This window comes from Prionailurus viverrinus, chromosome X (assembly GCF_022837055.1).
Source record: "Prionailurus viverrinus isolate Anna chromosome X, UM_Priviv_1.0, whole genome shotgun sequence".
Lineage (NCBI taxonomy): Eukaryota > Metazoa > Chordata > Mammalia > Carnivora > Felidae > Prionailurus > Prionailurus viverrinus.
In genome coordinates this window covers 85492560-85510353 of record NC_062579.1, presented here as the reverse complement: position 1 = coordinate 85510353, position 17794 = coordinate 85492560, and the positions used below count along the sequence as shown (strand labels likewise).

Genomic DNA, 17794 nt, shown 5'->3' with positions numbered 1-17794 from the left:
TAAATATCCTGAATGCCCAGAACTCCAGATGGGGAACAAGGCCAAGCCATCTGAAGAATTAAAAGATTTTTGAATCTTTGTCTTTCTGAGTGCTGAGCCCTTTCTGCATCTGGAGTTTATACGTTTATCAACTGCTTTTAAAAAATTAAAACCTTTCTGTTTGTAAAGCAGCCACCTCCTTTCATTTGTTGAAATCATGCCCAGATCTGAGGTTTCTTGAAATCCTTGTTTAGTGGAATCTGAGGGTGACCTAACTCTGTAGTTCAGAGCAGGGTTGGTTGTGCAAGAGAAACAATCCAGGCTGTTGGTGGCACCCGCTCTGGTGAGAGTGTGCACGTGTGGGTTTGCACACGTGTGGGCCAGGAGTGTGTAGTGTGGGGGTGTGGGGGGGTGTGTGACTGAGGAGGGCGGGGGGTGAGGTGGGAGGGTGGAAGGTGCTGTGTCAGCTCGATGACAGGCTTTGGCTTTCCCTTTGTGTCCTCGCAAGCCGTCTTTGGGAGAGAGTTCCCCTGGCTTGGGGGAAGGATGCTGATTCTGGTCATTGGTCTCTGTCCCGCGTGCCTGCCAAGTCCCCTTTTCCTCCGAGCACCAGGGGCCCAGGTTGTCTTGGGAAGGAGCAGGATGAAGGGAGGGAAGGGGCAGGGAGGCAGGTCGGGGCTTCCATGGGATCATGTGATTCTATTGTCTGCAGGCAACTTGTTGTTCCTGGTTAATATGTCAGCAGGAAGTGATTTGCACTGCCTTACCGTGGAAGCGCTTGGGGACCGTGCCACTCACCCAGCTGCCACCTGTAATATTATCATTACTGTTAACTCTTATTATTTAATCTTGAGCGTAGTTTTGCTTCCTCTCACATCCCCCCCCCCCCAGCTCTCCCCGACCCCATCATGCCTCTGTCCCCTCCTCTCAGGGGGAGCTCCACAGGAGTGTTAATACAGTCCTGCTTTATTTTTGTGGTGGGTGGATGCTGGAACCCAGATGGAGTTCGTTGGCTGGAGGGCTTCCTCTCCTTTTGTGACTGCCCAAGCCTTGCTTCATGTTTGCAAACCTGCCAGGGATGGACTGCCTGGTTTTCCCAACATCATGGTGCAAGTGAAATCTGCTTCCTTTTCCAGCCTGGGGAGCCCGAGGGGCAGCTACCTTGTCTCCATTCTTTCTTTCTTTCTTTCTTTTTTTTTTTTAGTGTTTATTTACTTATTTTGAGAGAGAGAGAAAGAGAAAGAGAGAGCGAGCTGGGGAAGGACAGAGAGAGAATCCCAGGCAGGCTCCGGGCTGCCAGCCCGGAGCCCAACGCAGGGTTCTGTCTCACAGACCCGGAGATCATGACCTGAGCTGAGAGATTGAGAGTCGTTGGACGCTTAACTGACTGAGCCACCCAGGCGCCCCCTTGTCTCTGTGATTTCTAAGTAGAGCTCAGAGTCGGGACCGGAGCCACTGCTGTCCTGGGCTTATCTGACTCTAAAGACTTCTTTCCAGAGACCTTGTGATCTCTTCCTTCCCCAGGCCCCTGGGAGGCCACGTACTGAGGGCATGGAGGGGCCTTTCAGCCTCCAAGCAGGAGGGAGGCCAATGATCAGTCTGTTTGAGAGAGAGGCCTGGGCTACTGATGGGGCCCAGAGGAGCCGGGAGGAGGAAACCCATTTCAGAACTGGGCATTCAGTCTTTAAAAGAGAACACCTCCCAGGCCTGGGGTTGCCAAATCTTGGCAACAAGGATGAAGGTTTATTTGGTCATTTTTTCCCTTAAATTTTGAGAGCTGGATTGGAGAACATGAAATTAAAAGTCCCTCTTTTCCTCCCAGGAGAACCAAAAGCCCCAACAAATCCCATTATATTCTAACTCTCGGGATCTATAAAAATAATGAAAGCTCTCACTCCAAGCGGAAGGAGAGCACGTAGTCCATTTTACCCCTATGGAAGCTGAAGATCACGGTACAGAAAACAGGGACCATTGATGGAGCTGAGATACAGAGCCCAGGTGTTGAGCCTGGGTTCTGGCCAGCATCTAGGTTATTGGGTATCCATTAGCAAGTGTTTAGAATGATTTTGCAGCTGTCAAAAGCCCTTCCAGAGAGGATCTCTCTCTCTCTCTCACTCTTTTTTTTTTTTTTTAAGTTTATTTATTTATTTCGAGAGAGAGACCGAGCAGGGGAGGGGTAGAGAGAGAGGGAGACAGGGAACCCCAAGCAGGCTCCGCACTCGAACCCATGAACCGTGGGATCATGACCTGAGCCGAAACCGAGAGTTGGATGCTTCACCGACTGAGCCGCCCAGGCGCCGCATTGAGGATCTCGTGTAGGGATAGATACATGAACAATAACAGTAACTGAAGTGTATGTGGGAGGGACGTGCTTTAGCATCTGAAATGCCAGTTTTAAAAGTTAATTGCTCCTAGTGATTTGCCCCAGGTCCCCCATGAATTTGATGCAATTTAGTGCCAAGATTAAATGGATATCCCATACGTAAAATCCCTAACAAGGTCAACCTATCTCACTGGGAGGTAGACAAGAGACTCTTTGTAATTCCTACTGAGCTCAAAAATGAGAAGAGCCCAGTATTTTTGCAATTCATTCGTGACCTCAGGAACAAAACGGGCTCATGCAGATTAAGTAACTTGAGCAAGGTTACACGGCTAGTAAGCAGTAGAAAAGGTCTCCAAATTCTGTCGGGATCCAAATCCCATGCTCTTAGCCATCTGTCTTCCCTGGATTGAGAAATATCAGCTGTAGGACAAGCATCCACAGGATGTGGGAGTATATGAGGTTAGTTGGGCATGGGCTGGGGGATGAACAAGTTTCTCATCTTCAGCATTTACTTACAGATATTCTTGCTGGTAGTGGTGATGGTGAAAGTGATCTTTCACATACTGTGATTGTTGCCCTTAATGACTAATAGTCCGGTGTTAGGTACAAAAGTAGGAGAGCCACATTAAGCAGTGTACCAAACCTCTCTTTCTAGAACTTTCTACAAGGAATAGGCTGGGGATCTGAACATCGTGGTGTGGAAATCAATGAATTGTGGTAGTGGTGGTGTCTCTAATGTCTGCGTATCTGCATATCCTCAAGTAGTTTTCTGTGACTGTATGAATTACGAAAGAGAGTTGCTGATAGCAAGAAGAGGGCTGGTTTTGACTGTAGTTTGCCATTTGCTTGTGGGCAAGTGGAATATATTTTCTAAATCTGACTCTGCACGTGCTGACCACATACAGAACGTCAGAAGTGTTTAAAATAATGACGTGAAAATCACCTTCTGGAAGACTCATTTAAATGCTTAGACCTTCAGTGAAGCATCGGAATCTTGGTTTCGGCTCAGGTCATGCATGATCTCACGGTTTTGTGGGTTTAGGCCCCACAAAGGGCTCTGCACTGGCAGCACGGAGCCTTCTTGGGATTCTCTTGTCTTCCTCTCTCTCTGCCCCTCCCCCACTTACACTGTCTCTCTCTCTATCAAAATAAATTAATAAACTTTAAAAAAATGTAAATGCTTAGACTTGAGGGGTGCCTGGGTGGCTCAGTTGGTTAAGCATCCACCTCTTGATTTCGGCTCACGTCACGATCTCATGGTTGTCGTGGGATCGAGTCCTGCCTTGCGCTCCACACTGAGTGTGGAGCCTGCTTAAGATTCTCTCTCTCTCTCTCTCTCTCTCTCTCTCTCTCTCTCTCTAACAAAAGATGCTTAGATTTGAGCAACCAGAGTACAGGCATACGTCACTTAGATTTTCACCAAACAGCCCTGGAAATCACCTGGCTCAGTCGTCCACGGGATCACACCTCTGTCAGGCACTCACAGGTCAGGCCTGGAAAGAGCTGTGGAGGTCTTTGCAGAGATTTCCTTAGTCTAACCCTGCCTGCTCCTTACTTTGCAGGGACCCTGGGGGGCATCGGAAGCCTCCTCATCTCACTTCCCTGTGCCCTTGTCCCCGAGTGCCTTCGGAGAGAGCTTAACCTGAGCGCGCCCTCCATGTTTTACAGGCCGGCGCAGGACATCTCATTGTCATTGTCGGCCAGGAGCTCACGGCCTCACAGTCCTACTTCTTCCCTCACGTCTGGGGGCTCCCTGCCCTTGCTGCAGTCTCCACCAGCCACAAGACTGTCTCCTGCCCAACACCCCTTGGTCCCAAACCAAGGAGACCACTCGGCTCACCTGCCTAGGCCACAGCAGCATTTCCTTCCGAACCCGGCTCACCAGAGCGATCATTACCGGCTCACTCAGCCTGGCCTGGGTCAGCAGCAGCAACAGCACCACCACCATCACCAGCAGCAGCCAGGAGAGGCCTATCCAGCTATGCCTCGGGCCCAGCCGTCGTCCGCTTCCTATCAGCCGATGCCGGCGGACCCCTTTGCCATTGTGTCCAGAGCCCAGCAGATGGTTGAGATCCTGTCAGACGAGAACCGGAACTTGAGGCAGGAGTTGGAAGGATGCTACGAGAAGGTGGCCAGGCTGCAGAAGGTGAGGCCCCCGTTTGGGGGTATCAGAGTCGTCTTTCAATCTTACTCGTTTCACATCGATGTAAGTCTCCACTTACTGGTGCCTGCCCGACTTCTGGGAAGGTCTTCTGGATTCTTCTCTCTGAAGGTTAGGTGTGGATCAGACTTGGGGAAAAGCCTTCTGCCTAACTTTCTAGGGGAAGTCACATTTGACATCCGTGTGAGGAGAAAACAAAACAAAACAAAACATAATTACACTGTTTTCCCAGACACCGTAGCCCTAATGAAAACTTGACTGGTTGGTTTCAAATTCCAAAAGGCAGAGAAACTTCTTCGTAAGGTCAGGAACCCTGACCATACCTGTATAGGTGAACATCCTGCCAGCCTTTTGTCTTGGTTATATTTTCCCCAGTACTGAATTGGGATCTTCAATGTGAAACCACAGTTCCTACAAAAATCTCACCACTGTAGTTAGATCCAGATCCTGCCCTGCCTTGTTCTGGAAAAGTCTTAGAGCGCTTTTCCAAGTGGGAGTTCTCATAGCAACTTTTTTCAGCACCTCTTCTGTTGCCTCCTTTTTGCTTTGGTTTTCCCCTGCAGCTCACGGTCAGCATCTGCTGTCTCTCTCTGGTGTGTGTGGGGGGCAGGAGGGGCTTAGCACCACAGCTGGGTGACAGGTGCCAGCCCTAGGCTGAGGAAGTCCAAAAACGGGTGTATGTCCCATAGAGTTCACTTGCTTCTCTGGGTCCGTCCTGTCTTCTCCAGCTGGGACTTTAGCTCTTGAGTGCCCTAAGCGAGGAATCTTAGCTCTTGGCCTCCAGTGGCTGTCGGCGAATAGGGTTATGCCTTTGGCAGCCTCTTTGCAGCTTTTCTCATTGTGGCGCTCATGTGGTTTTGATCTCCCGACAACGTGAACTGTTCCGGGGAGGTGAGGGTGAAGGTGTGGGAGGGAGGGGACATTGCCCGGTTTTGTTCAGCAACTCTGTCCTTAGGAGACACCCAGGAGTGGAAATTTCAGGGGCCCGAATGAAACTGAGAATTTGTAAACACCAGATCTGGGTCCTAAAGTCGAAGAGGGCTTACTGTCAGCTGAGGATTTTTTTTTTTTTTTTATGTAGCAAAACCACCTCCCTCAAAGTGTGCCAAAATCTGGACGGGATTTCTTGGGGTTGAATGAGAAGCGTTTCTGTCTGGCTTTGCCCCCACCCCCCACCCCCACTTTTACATTTTCTCCCTCCTCTCGTTTAACTGTACATCCCTCCCCCAGTCATACTGGTGCAACAAATTTAACCATACTCTCACTCTCAAAGCAGACTGGCCTGTTTGGCTGATTGGGTTAAACGCTTAATACCCCTCCCCAAACTGTCTATTTCAGGGTGGCTCCAGCCCCGTCTCTGACGCAGTGATCGGCAAGGTGGGTGACAGGGGAGAGAAGCAGAATAGGATTTGTGTCGTTGTTTGTTGTTGCTTGTTCCCCAGTGGGGGGAAAGATGCCTCAACCAAGTGTCATTGGCACAGCGTGAGTGTTGCGGGGAGTGAAGGTTGACCCAATGCCACAGTGAATGAGAGGCATAAGTGGGGCAGAAGAGGGAAAGGAAAGGGGGAAGAGTATGGTAGATACCAGCTGGTGCTAGACAAAATACGAAGGTCCGAGGCTTATGAGGGGAGTAATTAGACAGAAACCCACCACCACATCCCTCTTCCCTGCCCCCACCATCCTAGACCAAACCAGGGGATATGCCCTTCTGTGACTTCTTTTCCTGGAAAGTCCTGTGGACAGAAGTTAACACCGGTCCATCTGGCGGCGGGGGGGGGGGGGGGGGGGGTACGGCGTCTACACAGGGGGTAGGGAAAAATTTGGTACCAGATCTCGAAATAGCACTCCGAACAACGGGAGTGAAGGGACTGCCCTCCGGGTGTGGCATTCTGTGAGGGGACTGGAAAGCCTTGCCTTCTCAAAGCTGCCCAGAGCCAACTAATACCAAGCCTGATCTTTCAAATGGAAATGTTTATTTTCTGTACCCAGCACTTGAATTTCATGCACGAGCTTTATCGGGCCCAGGCCTCGCAGATCTTGTCTCAAAATGCCATTCACCAGTTTTCACCTTCTGTGCTGTTATCTTGGTGCCATCTGCAAGGAGAAAAACACTCTGGAGTCCGCTCTTTTCTTTGGTGTAAGCCTCATTTGTTTGCAGGCAGTCCTGCCTCAGGCATCATTTTGGAGCTGGGGCAGGTGGAATCTGAGTTGTTTGGTAACCCAGCCTTTCCCCCAGTCTCCCGCTGGAGGCCTGATATTTCTCTCCATAAAGTACCCCGAGCTGTGTTAAGAAGGGTGGTGGAAAACTGAGAAGGAATGCGGAATGGCTGTAGGAGTCAGATTTAATTTGCAAATTGCTTAATAGGCCATGGGGTTTATTTATCTTATATAAATTATATGCAAATATCTCTGTGGCTGTTTTGTGTGCAATGAAGCTATACTGGTTATGGAAAGACTCTGGAGTCTAATTTCGTGTTTTCTTCCCGATTCGGGCTGATCTGGGGCAAGACCCTTTCTCTTTGAGGTTTTGTGTGTTGTTGGGTTTTTGTTGTTGTTGTTGTTGTTGTTGTTGTTGTTGTTGCATTTTACAGGATTTGCACTGGTGTCATAAAACACAACTCCGATCACGAATTTCTGTTCAAAAATCTGTCCTGGTCTCCCACTACGGGAGAAAGTCCAAATACCTGGCATTAAAGCCCTTTTATGATCTGACTCCAGTCTATCTTTGCAGCCAGATCTCATCAGCTTCCGTCCGTGTACCCCACAGTGTCCAGCCAAATGAGACTACTGGTCATTCTGGGAATGCATTCGCTCACTCAGAATAGAATACCCTTCCCCTCACCTCTGCTCATTGAAATCTGACCCAGCTTTCAGGATCTGACTGAAATGCCACCTCCTGCCTGAAATTGTTTGCCTCTCCCCTCACCCCAACCAGGAATACCTTTTCCTCCCCTGCTCTTTTGTGGCACTTACTTCTACTGTTGTGAATAATGCGTCCTTCTCTATATTCTTGTTCTTGATTAGGTTGAGAGCTCCTTGAAGGGAAACAATAATGTCCTCGTTCATATTCACACACCCTACCGTATTTAAAAAAATTTTTTTTAACATTTGTTTGTTGTAGAGAGACAGAGCACGAGCAGGGGAGGGGCAGAGAGAAGGAGACACAGAATCTGAAGCAGGCTCCAGGCTCTGAGCCGCCAGCAAAGAGCCTGATGCGGGGTTCGAACCCACGAACCATGAGTTCATGCCCTGAGCCAAAGTCGGAGGCTTAACCGACTGAGCCACCCAGGCACCCCACCCCCACCGTATTTGTTAAACGCTTATTTATTTGTGTGTGTGTGTGTGTGTGTGTGTGTGTGTGTGTGTGAGTGAGAGAGAGAGAGAGAGAGAGAGAGACGGAGAGGGAGAGAAGAGCGGGGAAGGGGCAGTGAGAGAGAGGGAGACAGAATCCAAAGCAGGCTCCAGGCTCTGAGCTGTCAGCACAGAGCCCGACATGGGGCTTGAATTCACAAACCATGAGATCATGACCTGAGCTGAAGTCGGACGCTTAATCGACTGAGCCACCCAGGTGCCCCTCCCCACCATAGTTTTAAGAGTTCTGTAAATATTTGGCCCTTGGTAAAAGTTTGTTAGATTGAACTGAACTACTGCATAAGGCTGAGGCTTCGCCTCTGCCACCAACTCGATCTCAGAAAGGGCAGTTTTACTTTTCTGTCTGCTAAGATGGGAGGAGGTGTCCTTGTGAAGGCAGATATCCGGGCAAATTGAAACAAACATGGGAAAGCCCTTTGGAAACTCTGGAATAATGTTACCTATGTACCATATACATTATTAATAGTATTTTCAAAATTAGGAAGATTCTCATGCAGAAATGAAAATCATTTATAACTGTACTGATGAAATTTATTCTCTCCTACCACCTTCTCTGACGGCAGAAACGGTATTTGTTTCTAACCTGAGGGAGTCTCGTGACCCTGTGAATTAGTTGCTGAGCTGAAGGTTGATTTTAGCAATTCTTCTGGGAAACTTTTCTCATCTGACTGTGTTGTGCTGGCGTCGGGCCATCTGTAAAGCCCTGGGAGAAGCTGTTATTAAGGATTTGCATATATGTTTTCAGACCATCTTTCCCATTAAGCTCCTACCATCCCCACTATCTTTCCTCTTTTTTTTTTTTTTTCAGGTGGAGACAGAAATCCAGCGAGTCTCGGAGGCATATGAGAACCTTGTAAAGTCATCCTCCAAAAGAGAGGCCCTGGAGAAAGCCATGAGAAATAAGCTTGAGGGTGAAATTAGAAGAATGCACGACTTCAACAGGGATCTGAGAGGTGAGGGACTTCCTTCTGAAGCACTGGCCAAGGTAGTGAAGGGAAAGGCGGGGGAGAGTACCTTCAGGCTCTCAGGGCTTGACCACCCGCTAGCATGGTCGCTAAGTTGCAGGGCATAGATAAGGCTAGGGTTCGGGAACTGCAATAGAACTTGGTCCCAAGTTTGCTTAATCGAAGTGGGATGAGGTGATGTCTGAGTCAGACGGTGTCCCTCCCGTGACTCCCGGATCCTCCTGGCCCTGCCCCCACAATCTGTGCTGCTTCTCTTCCCTTATGGGTTTTGCAGAAGCCTGCCTTGGGGCGGTGCAAGCTTGAAACAGTGACGTCCTCCACTGTTTCTAGGGCTCCCTGCTTGTGTTTCTACCTTAACCTTCATCATCTTCAAAACTGATGGCCTGGGGGATGTTATCTTCCGTCTTTGGATTTAGATGACCTTATTGATCAAATGAGACAACTGAACTGGATGCTGCCCATGGTCCCCTTCTAGCTCTGATGTCACACGATTTTGAAGACTTTTTATGACGACTTTGGTGCTCTTTTTTCCTGGTGAATGAAAGATGTCATATATTCAGGGATAGATTCCTTCATTCGCATCTAGAATTCCACACTTAGGTTTTGTCAGTGAGGAGTGAAAGTGTTCGGTACTCACCTCCTCCTTCCCTACCATGGCTCTGTTCTGTTTGGGGTTCCACATTTGCAAATGTGTGTCTGTGTCACCTATTCCTGAGTAACAAGAAGAAGCAGGCTTGTTTTGCCCAAGATCAGTATTTATTTTTTTATTTTGAGAGAGAGAGAGAGAGAGAGCAAGAGCGCGAGTGGTGTCAGGGCAGCGAGAGAAGGAGAGAAAATTCCAAGCAGGCTCCACCCTCTCAGTGCAGAGCCCGACGCAGGGCTCAAACTCGTGAACCGCGAGACCATAACCTGAGCTGAGATCAAGAGTCAGACGCTCAGCTGACTGAACCACCCAGGCGCCCCCCTCAAGATCAGTGGTTAGAGGGCAGACACCATGTGCTTGGAAGTTCGTATATGAGGACCTGTTTGTTGATTGTCTTTGAATTCCACAGAGCGTCTCGAGACTGCCAACAAGCAGCTTGCAGAGAAGGAATATGAGGGGTCGGAGGATACTAGAAAAACCATCTCTCAGCTGTTTGCAAAAAGTAAGTCTGAAAGCTCCAGCAGCAGGTATGAATGTGTGGTTGGGAGCGAGATGTGTAAAAAGATCACACAGTTCTGTTATCTGTCTAGAACAGCCAGAACAGGGTGAATGCCATCTAGGGATTCTTTTTCCTGTTGGGGCATAAAGTTGGGAGTGTTGTTCTTTTCCTTCTAGGCCAAGAAGGCTGCTTGCCACATTTAGTCACATCGACGTGGCTCTTTCTGGATTAAAGCAGAGAAGCCCCTTTGAAATCCCTGCTTTTGTCAAGGCTAGCTGCAAAGGACCTCAGTGAACATGGGGTCGCTTAATGTTGAAGGGATTTATTATTGAGGGCTCCATGTGCTGGCTCTGGTAGAGATGGGATTAACATGCAGGATTGATGATTAGTGTTTGGGATACCTGATGTGCACCTGCGGCTCCCTTGGTTCAACACCCTGTATTAAATCATATCGTCACATATTGGCAGACTCCAAGGGCAGCTACAGGAGGACCCGCCGCTATGGCCTGAACTAGTGACTCTGGTTGGAGAGTTGGAGGGGTGGGGGAGGGCAGAACTATGTCTTTCCTCATAATACTGTTTCCTTTGTCTGGAAATACTCCGGAGGACCGTGACAATGAACTAATCCTGTTCTTTATCGGTCCCTAATAGACTCCACCCAGCTAGACAATGCCTCATTCTTTCCAATTGCTACAATAAAACCAGCAATAAAAACTATGCAGTGGATTGAGTCCACAGGGGGAAACAGATGAACTACCCTCGCTTCTGCAGATGTCCATAATTGGTGTTCCCTACTCCCAGCCTCCCTCACTGGGGCTCCCAGCTAGAGTAGTGCATGGTGGGGACTTGTCAGGCCCCATCTCTGCTGGGCCTCCACATGACCCTTTCAAGTCATTCCATGCAGCTTCTAGTCAGCTTTTACAAGTTTGTTTGATCTTCACTTACAATACCCCCCTCCCTTCCTGGGTTGCTCTGTTGTGCTCTGGCCTCAGAAGTGGGGCTTTTTTTTCTTCCTCATTTCCCTGAGCCTCCCGTTCCTTTGTCAGTATGTCTTAGAGGGAAGAATGTAGTTTTTCTGGTGTCATCAGTACCTCGTGTAAATTGTTGTGAAGTTGCTTTTGCGGTGTCACCGTTACCCTGGAAGGTAGTTCGCTGGTGGAGAAGATGGCGGCCTCCCAGGACAAAACGAAACAAAAGAGAAAAATGTATGGATTCTTGCCCTGGGATCTGCTAGTTCATATTCCTCCGTGTGTGTGTGGCGATGGTATTTCAGGTGTGCCACGAGCTCTGCTACTGGTTTATACAATGTGGGAATTTAGTAGAAACAAAAATTGTATTAACAATGCGGTGAGGGACTGTCGAATGGTTCTAGAAGGGAAAAATGGACTCCACTCAGCAAGCGGGGAAGAGGGCATGACTTATGGCCCTTTAGTTCTTTTCGCCTTTGGACATCGACGGGGTGCTGCATGGTTGGGGCTGTGGCAAGAGCCAAGAAGGTCCTCTTGAAAAGCCTCCCTGGGGAATGTGCTCCAGTTACACTAAAGAGACCCAACCAGCTCAACCCTAGGAGAAGGCAGTCTCATTAGAAAGAGTTTAGAACAGCCTGGCCTTAAGTATGGGCTCCAGTGTGTCCTCAATTACTAATTGTGAGGCCTGGTACACGTTATTCAAGCCCTCCGAGTCTCGTTTTTTTTTTTTTTTTTTTTTTTTTTTTTCACATACAAAATGGAAAAGAGAATAACGCCTCCCTTGTATGGCTCTCCTGAGGATTAAGTTAGTACAATATTTTGGTGTGCAGTGAGTACTCAACAAATGTTCATTTCTTTCCGAGGTGCCCCTCTATGGGTAGGTAAAGGGAGAGTGGGAGGGAACCCGGGGCTGCCCTATTAAAGTTTCTCTTAGAAACTTAAGTATCACGGTGTGCAGAGGAAGGGCACTCTAACCCCCAAGTGAGAATCAAAACTGTCCCTTTGCGTTTCTGGTATGAGGTTTGTCCCCGTTAAAACGGGAGGGACCTAGAAAGGCAGGGGGGTATCTACACGTGTCATGGTCATCTGTACCTACAAGGCAATCCTGGACTTATTTCAGTTGGAAAATCACGTCAGTGAGTAAAGGGTGGGATTTCAGGTTTTCTACATTCTACGGAATACCATTTTTAGATCGATTTAACGTATTGTCAGGAGGAGGTAACTGGGAAAATTTCGGGGGGCTTAGTTGCTCTTTTGCCAATACAAGACCACTTGAGGAAATACAATTGAAGACCCAAGCCTACCTGTTCTGTGTGTGTGTATTCTTTGCATAATACTTTTCATAAAACTTTTTTTTTTTTTTTACATCTGCATTCACCTTGCTTGTGTACCACAACCATTGTTAGGTGACTTTTCTGAGTTTACATAACAAGTTAGCGGTAGAGCCAATGATAGGGTCTCAATCTTGGGTATCCTGGTGCATTTAGCCGTGTGTTAGAGGATATCTAGTAATGGGTATGATTGTCAGTTTTGCTCAGGTAAGCTTTTGAGCTAGCTCCAGAATGGCGGTATTGATAATTCATGTCTTCATAGATAAGGAAAGCCAGAGGGAGAAGGAGAAGCTGGAGGCCGAGCTGGCCACTGCCCGTTCTACCAATGAGGACCAACGACGACACATTGAAATCCGAGACCAGGCCCTGAGCAATGCCCAGGCCAAGGTGGTCAAGCTGGAGGAAGAGGTATGTGCGGTTTCCTTAAGGTAGCATATGAGTCCCAAAGAGGGGGCGAGCTGGAAAATCAGGGGCACTGGGGACTCCCCATTTTTGTGAACTGGCACCTATGCTGTCCCCCAACCGGAAGGTACCATCTGCTACTTCTCCTTACAGCTCTCCCGGTATGAGTGGACTTTGATTTCTTTCTTCTTCCCTGCGAGTCCCTTCCTTTGGCTCCAGAAGAGAAAATCACCAAGGTCAAGAAGTAATTTCCATTTGCTCATTCAAATAATAAACTGACCACCTCCTTCCAAGTTCTTACTATGGACCTAGCCCTGCCTTAGGCTTGTGACAGATGCATATTTTTTTTTTTTAATTTCTGCCCTTATAGGGCTTTAAAGCTTTCTCTTAGAAGGGCTAAAAAATGGCTCCAGATATTTTAAAGTACTCCAAGGATCTTAAAATCAAAATGGTCCTTGTCTCCTGATATTCAGTGGGAAGTTGGTCCACTCGGGTTAAAAAAAAAAGAAGAAGAAGAAGAACCTTGATGGCTATGGCTCTCGTCCTAGGATTTATTTTGCAGATTGGTTCTGAAATAGAAGCAATCTTGAAGGGGTCCAAGACAGGATGGGACCCAGGGAAAATTTACAGTTTATGGCAGGCCAGGAAATGTGCCCTGGGCCTTTACTGGCTATGTGACAGGGAGAAAGTGTCAGTTATTTGTGTGCAAGGATGGGGTCTTTCCTTGACAAATACAAGGGCCCCCCAAATCCTAAGCATATGATAAATGTGCATCTGATTAGTCTTGATGTGGATGTTACTCGATTGCAACACTGAACTGTGTTCATGTGAAATAGAGGGAATATTGCTGCTGGACTGTCATTAATTAATCGTGGGTGTCCGTCGTCATTGTATTGACGCTTCAGTGTTTTGTACTTCAGGGAATGGGTATGTTCCAACAAAAATGGATGCCAAAGTGTAACTTGGTGAAGAAAATTTCACATCTCACTATTCTAAAACTTGAATGTTTAAAAAAAAATTTTTTTTAATGTTTATTTTTGAGACAGAGAGACAGAGTGTGAGTGGGAGAGGGGGAGAGAGGTGGGGTGGGGGGAGATGCAGAATCTGAAGCAGGCTCCAGGCTCCGAGCTGTCAGCACAGAGCCCGACGCGGGGCTCAAACCCAGGAGCAGCGAGATCATGACCTGGGCCGAAGTCATATGCTCAACCGACTGAGCCACCCAGGCGCCCCTAAAATTTGAATTTTTTTAAGACAAAAAATAGCCTCCATTGTAACAAATTGGAAGCTTTATAAACCTGAGACCAAAAAAAAAAAAAAAAGTGTTTTGTGACCAAGCCCTCAGCCTTGTGGCTTTGGTATGTGAAGTGTCTTTCCTACCTTCATTCATGACCTGCCTCCTCTCCCTCGGGAAGAATGGTTCTAGTTCCCAGAGATCTCCTGACTCACAGATATCTTTTGCTTTTTGGGGATGGGGATTAAAGTGCTTGCTGGGATTGGGTTGTGGGTTCATACATTTCCAGTAGGTAATATTGCCTGACCTATGATGTCCTTGACCTGACTTACTTAATCATTCAACTACAGGTTGTATAAAATCTGGCTAGCGTCCTGCTTCATCCGTGGTCTGTGTCAACTGCTGAGTTGCTTTCCTGAACATGAGGAATATTCGTATATGTCTGGTGTCCAGACCTCAGGGGCACACTGCTTAACCTTTTGCTACTTCTCGTACATTCTTTCCCTTCCCCCTCTTGTGAAGAAATCGCAGAATCAATTACAGGACAAGGATAAGACTGTATTATTTTAGAGAAGGGACGAGAGACTGGCCGAGAAGTAGCTTGTTGGGTAGAGCCAGGAATAAAACTGGAATCTCATGACTCCCCAGCCCATGAATTCCCTAGCCCTTGCTGCTCGTCTCCCGATCTGAATCATCCTTTGGTTCCATTCCCAAGGAGAAAATGTGGGCGCTTCTTGTTCAGATTTAGTAACCCCTGCATCTTTTCATTAAAAAAAAAAAACGCTCTACCCGTTGGGCCCCTCTTTTTCAAGAAGAGGCTTGTCCAGACTGCTTCGAGATTGGGGTATATACACAGTCCTGCTGCCCCTCCAGGAAGGGTGCCCATCCAGTTGGAGGTAAATGGGACAAAGACTCTGCAACTCTCTCGGTTTGCTGTGTCCTAGGGCTCAGTGGTAACTGGTTGTTAATCATGAAAATAATATGCATCTAAGGAGAGGATGTTAATTTGTAGTTCCCACTGGGCAGCCCTCACTGAAACAGTTGCCTGAAATATATTTCTGGCTTCAGACTTCTGAGGCTTTTCTGGGCATTCGTTCCAGAGATTTGTAGTCTTCCAGGGCCCTGCCCCCAAAACACGTAGATTTACAATTTAAAAAAGAAGTTCGCAAACTTAGGCTAGGGTTGAATCATGGCATCTAGCGGCCAGATATGTCAAATGAACTCATCAATTATTGTTAATTTTTTAGCCCTCATCCAACTTGTGCTTTCGCTCAGAGGCTAGTGGTTGGGAAATTCTGAGTTGCTCTTGCTACAGGAGGTGGAACATTTGATGGGGGAGAGCGGGCTGGGAGCCTTCTACCCAGTAGAATCACAAGGGCAGAGGCCGTGTAATATCTTCCAGACTCTTTTTCTCAAGAAAAATCCACTGATTCGTGTTTTCTTTTCTGTTTTAGCAGCCTATCAGAGCTCGCTTTGCTCTTAGGTGGTGTTTGTCTTGTCTCCTCTATAATATTCAAAGGAAACATTCCTTTTCCTTATTCTCAAATACAGGAATTGATCATTGAAGTTTGGCTTTTCTGCTGGCACTCAACCCCCACTAAGCTCGTTCTACCTGACCTCAAATTTTTTAAGTACGGGACATTAGGGAAGGTGGCCCTGGAACTAATCGAGTAAGGAATCTTTACTGTTCACAAAATCCGTGAACATCTCTAAATCAAGAAATGGTATTCGCGAACAGAAAATGTATTCCTCTATCTGTTGGAGATGGCTTATGTATAATCCTTTTGGAAGGCAGAGGAATATGTCAGACATTTGCCTATGTCTTGTATAAACAGAGAATTAAGTTATGGCTCACAAATGGCACCCCAAATTTTTCCTAGAAGTTCTTCCAGGGGAAATATTTGTAGTCTGCTTAGCAAAGGAGAATTAGGGAAATTTTCCCAAATTAAGTCATTTGTCTAGGGAGTATTTTCTTAGCCTGCTAAGTGTCAGGGCAGGTCAATACATATATCAAGTTGTTATGTTGTACACCTGAAACTAATATAATGTTATATGTCAAATATATCTCAATTAAAACAAAGACTTCCAGGGAAAGATTATGGCTACGTTAACGGTCCAAGGACCCTTGCATGCATTTACGTCTTTCTCGGTACAAAGTCCTCACGTAGATGCTTTTCTCAAAATTCATTTCATTTTTCTAATCCCATGAAGACTCTTGCCCGTGATACTGTGCATCCACTGTGCTCTCTAAGCTCTATACAGAAATGTGCCTCAGGCGTACAGAGAACTTTCTCCCGCCGCCGTCACAACTTCCGTCCCCTTCCACACTCAGCAGAGATTCTCTGATGGACCCCATTCTGTTGACGTTAGGGAAAGTATCTTGCTGGCAAGGGGCTAGCACTTTTACTAAAGAACAGACCTGTTTGGGGTTTTGTTGTTTGTTTTTTGTTTTCTGGGGTTTTTTGTTTGTTTGTTTGTTTGGTGCTTCACTATGATCCAGGTCTTGCCACCAATCTGCAGCCTATGCAGCAAGCAGCAGCCAAGGTAAATGGTGCCTTTCCATCCTTGCCCTTATCTTTCGGGACACGTAGGTCCTGTTGAAGTGAAGGCTCATTAAACTCCCAAGTCAAAAGAACTCTGTGTCCCACAGCAACCATGGCATTCTCCCATTCAGAGAGATCTCCCCCACCCCCACCAATTCGACCTCACTGGAGAGTTTCGACAGATGCCTGGCATATCCACTCACAAGGCTCAAGGCAGCCCAGGCTTCTGGCTGGCTACTGTCTTATGATGACCCAGAGCCGAGCCACTGCTTGGGTAATTGTTTCAGGGATGGTGGGAAAAAGGCCCCGGCGAGATCAAAGAGGGAAGATGCTGCGGGTGGGCCGCTTACTGAGAAGAGTGCACTGGAAGGGACAGAGCGGAATGTGGGAGGGCTGGCAAAAAAACAAAAAACAAAAAACAAAAGAAAAAAACAACGACAAAAAAAGCCCAACAACAACCACCACCAGTGAGCCTTGTTTTTTGGCCCGAGGCTAGAATGACGGCCACAGAGATTCAGGGAAAGGGGGCCCAAGTGTTAACCTTGGCTCAACTACGATGGCTGGTGATGCCTTAGACATCGCAGCGATAACTCTTGGTGGCAGCGCGTTTTCCAGTGTCCTTTTGCCACTGCGCTCGGTTCTTCAGAACGAAATTCATATTGTTTCCCTCCATTTCCACTATTAGTCTCTATGGCTGATAGTTTCTCTTATGTCTGGCTACCTTGCCACTTGTTTGATTTGTCATTTTGGTTGGAGAGATGGACAGCTTTGTGCCATCCTCACAGTACCGTGACTGGTCTCCTTTCCCGGGAGTAGAGGAAGCCGTGCTAGGCGTCGACATTTATGTCCCATCCCAAATAATCGTGAAACAGACAGGGTTTTGTTGCTCTAGGTAAAACTCATGTAATAGTTACGCTGGATTATAAAGTCTGGATGGAAGATCTGAGTACGTTATCTAGCCAGGAATCTTCCAGGGTGTTCTGCTGATGAATTATTGACTCATTTGAAGGGCATTTCATCTAAGAATGGCCTTTCCTAGATTTAAGGCCGCATATTTTATTGAGGTAGGTGTTGCTGCACCCAGTATGTGAAGAAATTATGTCCCCACCCCAAATAGAGACTGAGTGACCTCCCAGAGCTTGCTTTCTCTCAGTTTTTTTTTCCTGTGGTTTTACCTTTTTAAATTCCCAAAGTAGAAGCCTTGTGTAATTCCTTCAGTCTCCTTAACAGAATGAACTCCGTTCTCTTGGTAGCAAGTTTCTAGAGGTGGTTTCAACAGACACAGGCAGCTTGCTAATACCAGGGTAGTGTTACCAGATTGCTTCAGAGGGAACTCTTACTTGGAGCCCGGGGCTCCTGAGTAAGGCTGAATCAAAT

The 17794-nt window shown here is 47.3% G+C and overlaps 1 protein-coding gene across 4 annotated transcripts in view; it reads left to right on the top strand.

The window, feature by feature from the left end:
* AMOT (angiomotin) overlaps nucleotides 1-17794 on the top strand; it is a 60980-nt gene that overhangs the window by 20552 nt on the left and 22634 nt on the right. For 3 of the 4 annotated variants that reach the window (XM_047844913.1, XM_047844912.1, XM_047844914.1), the window contains 4 exons: nucleotides 3971-4448; nucleotides 8644-8788; nucleotides 9853-9945; nucleotides 12504-12649. In XM_047844913.1, coding sequence (XP_047700869.1) covers nucleotides 3971-4448; nucleotides 8644-8788; nucleotides 9853-9945; nucleotides 12504-12649 — 862 coding nt within the window. Of the gene's footprint in view, nucleotides 1-278; nucleotides 323-3970; nucleotides 4449-8643; nucleotides 8789-9852; nucleotides 9946-12503; nucleotides 12650-17794 lie in introns of those variants that run through there. The other variant, XM_047844916.1, reaches the window with a different exon arrangement.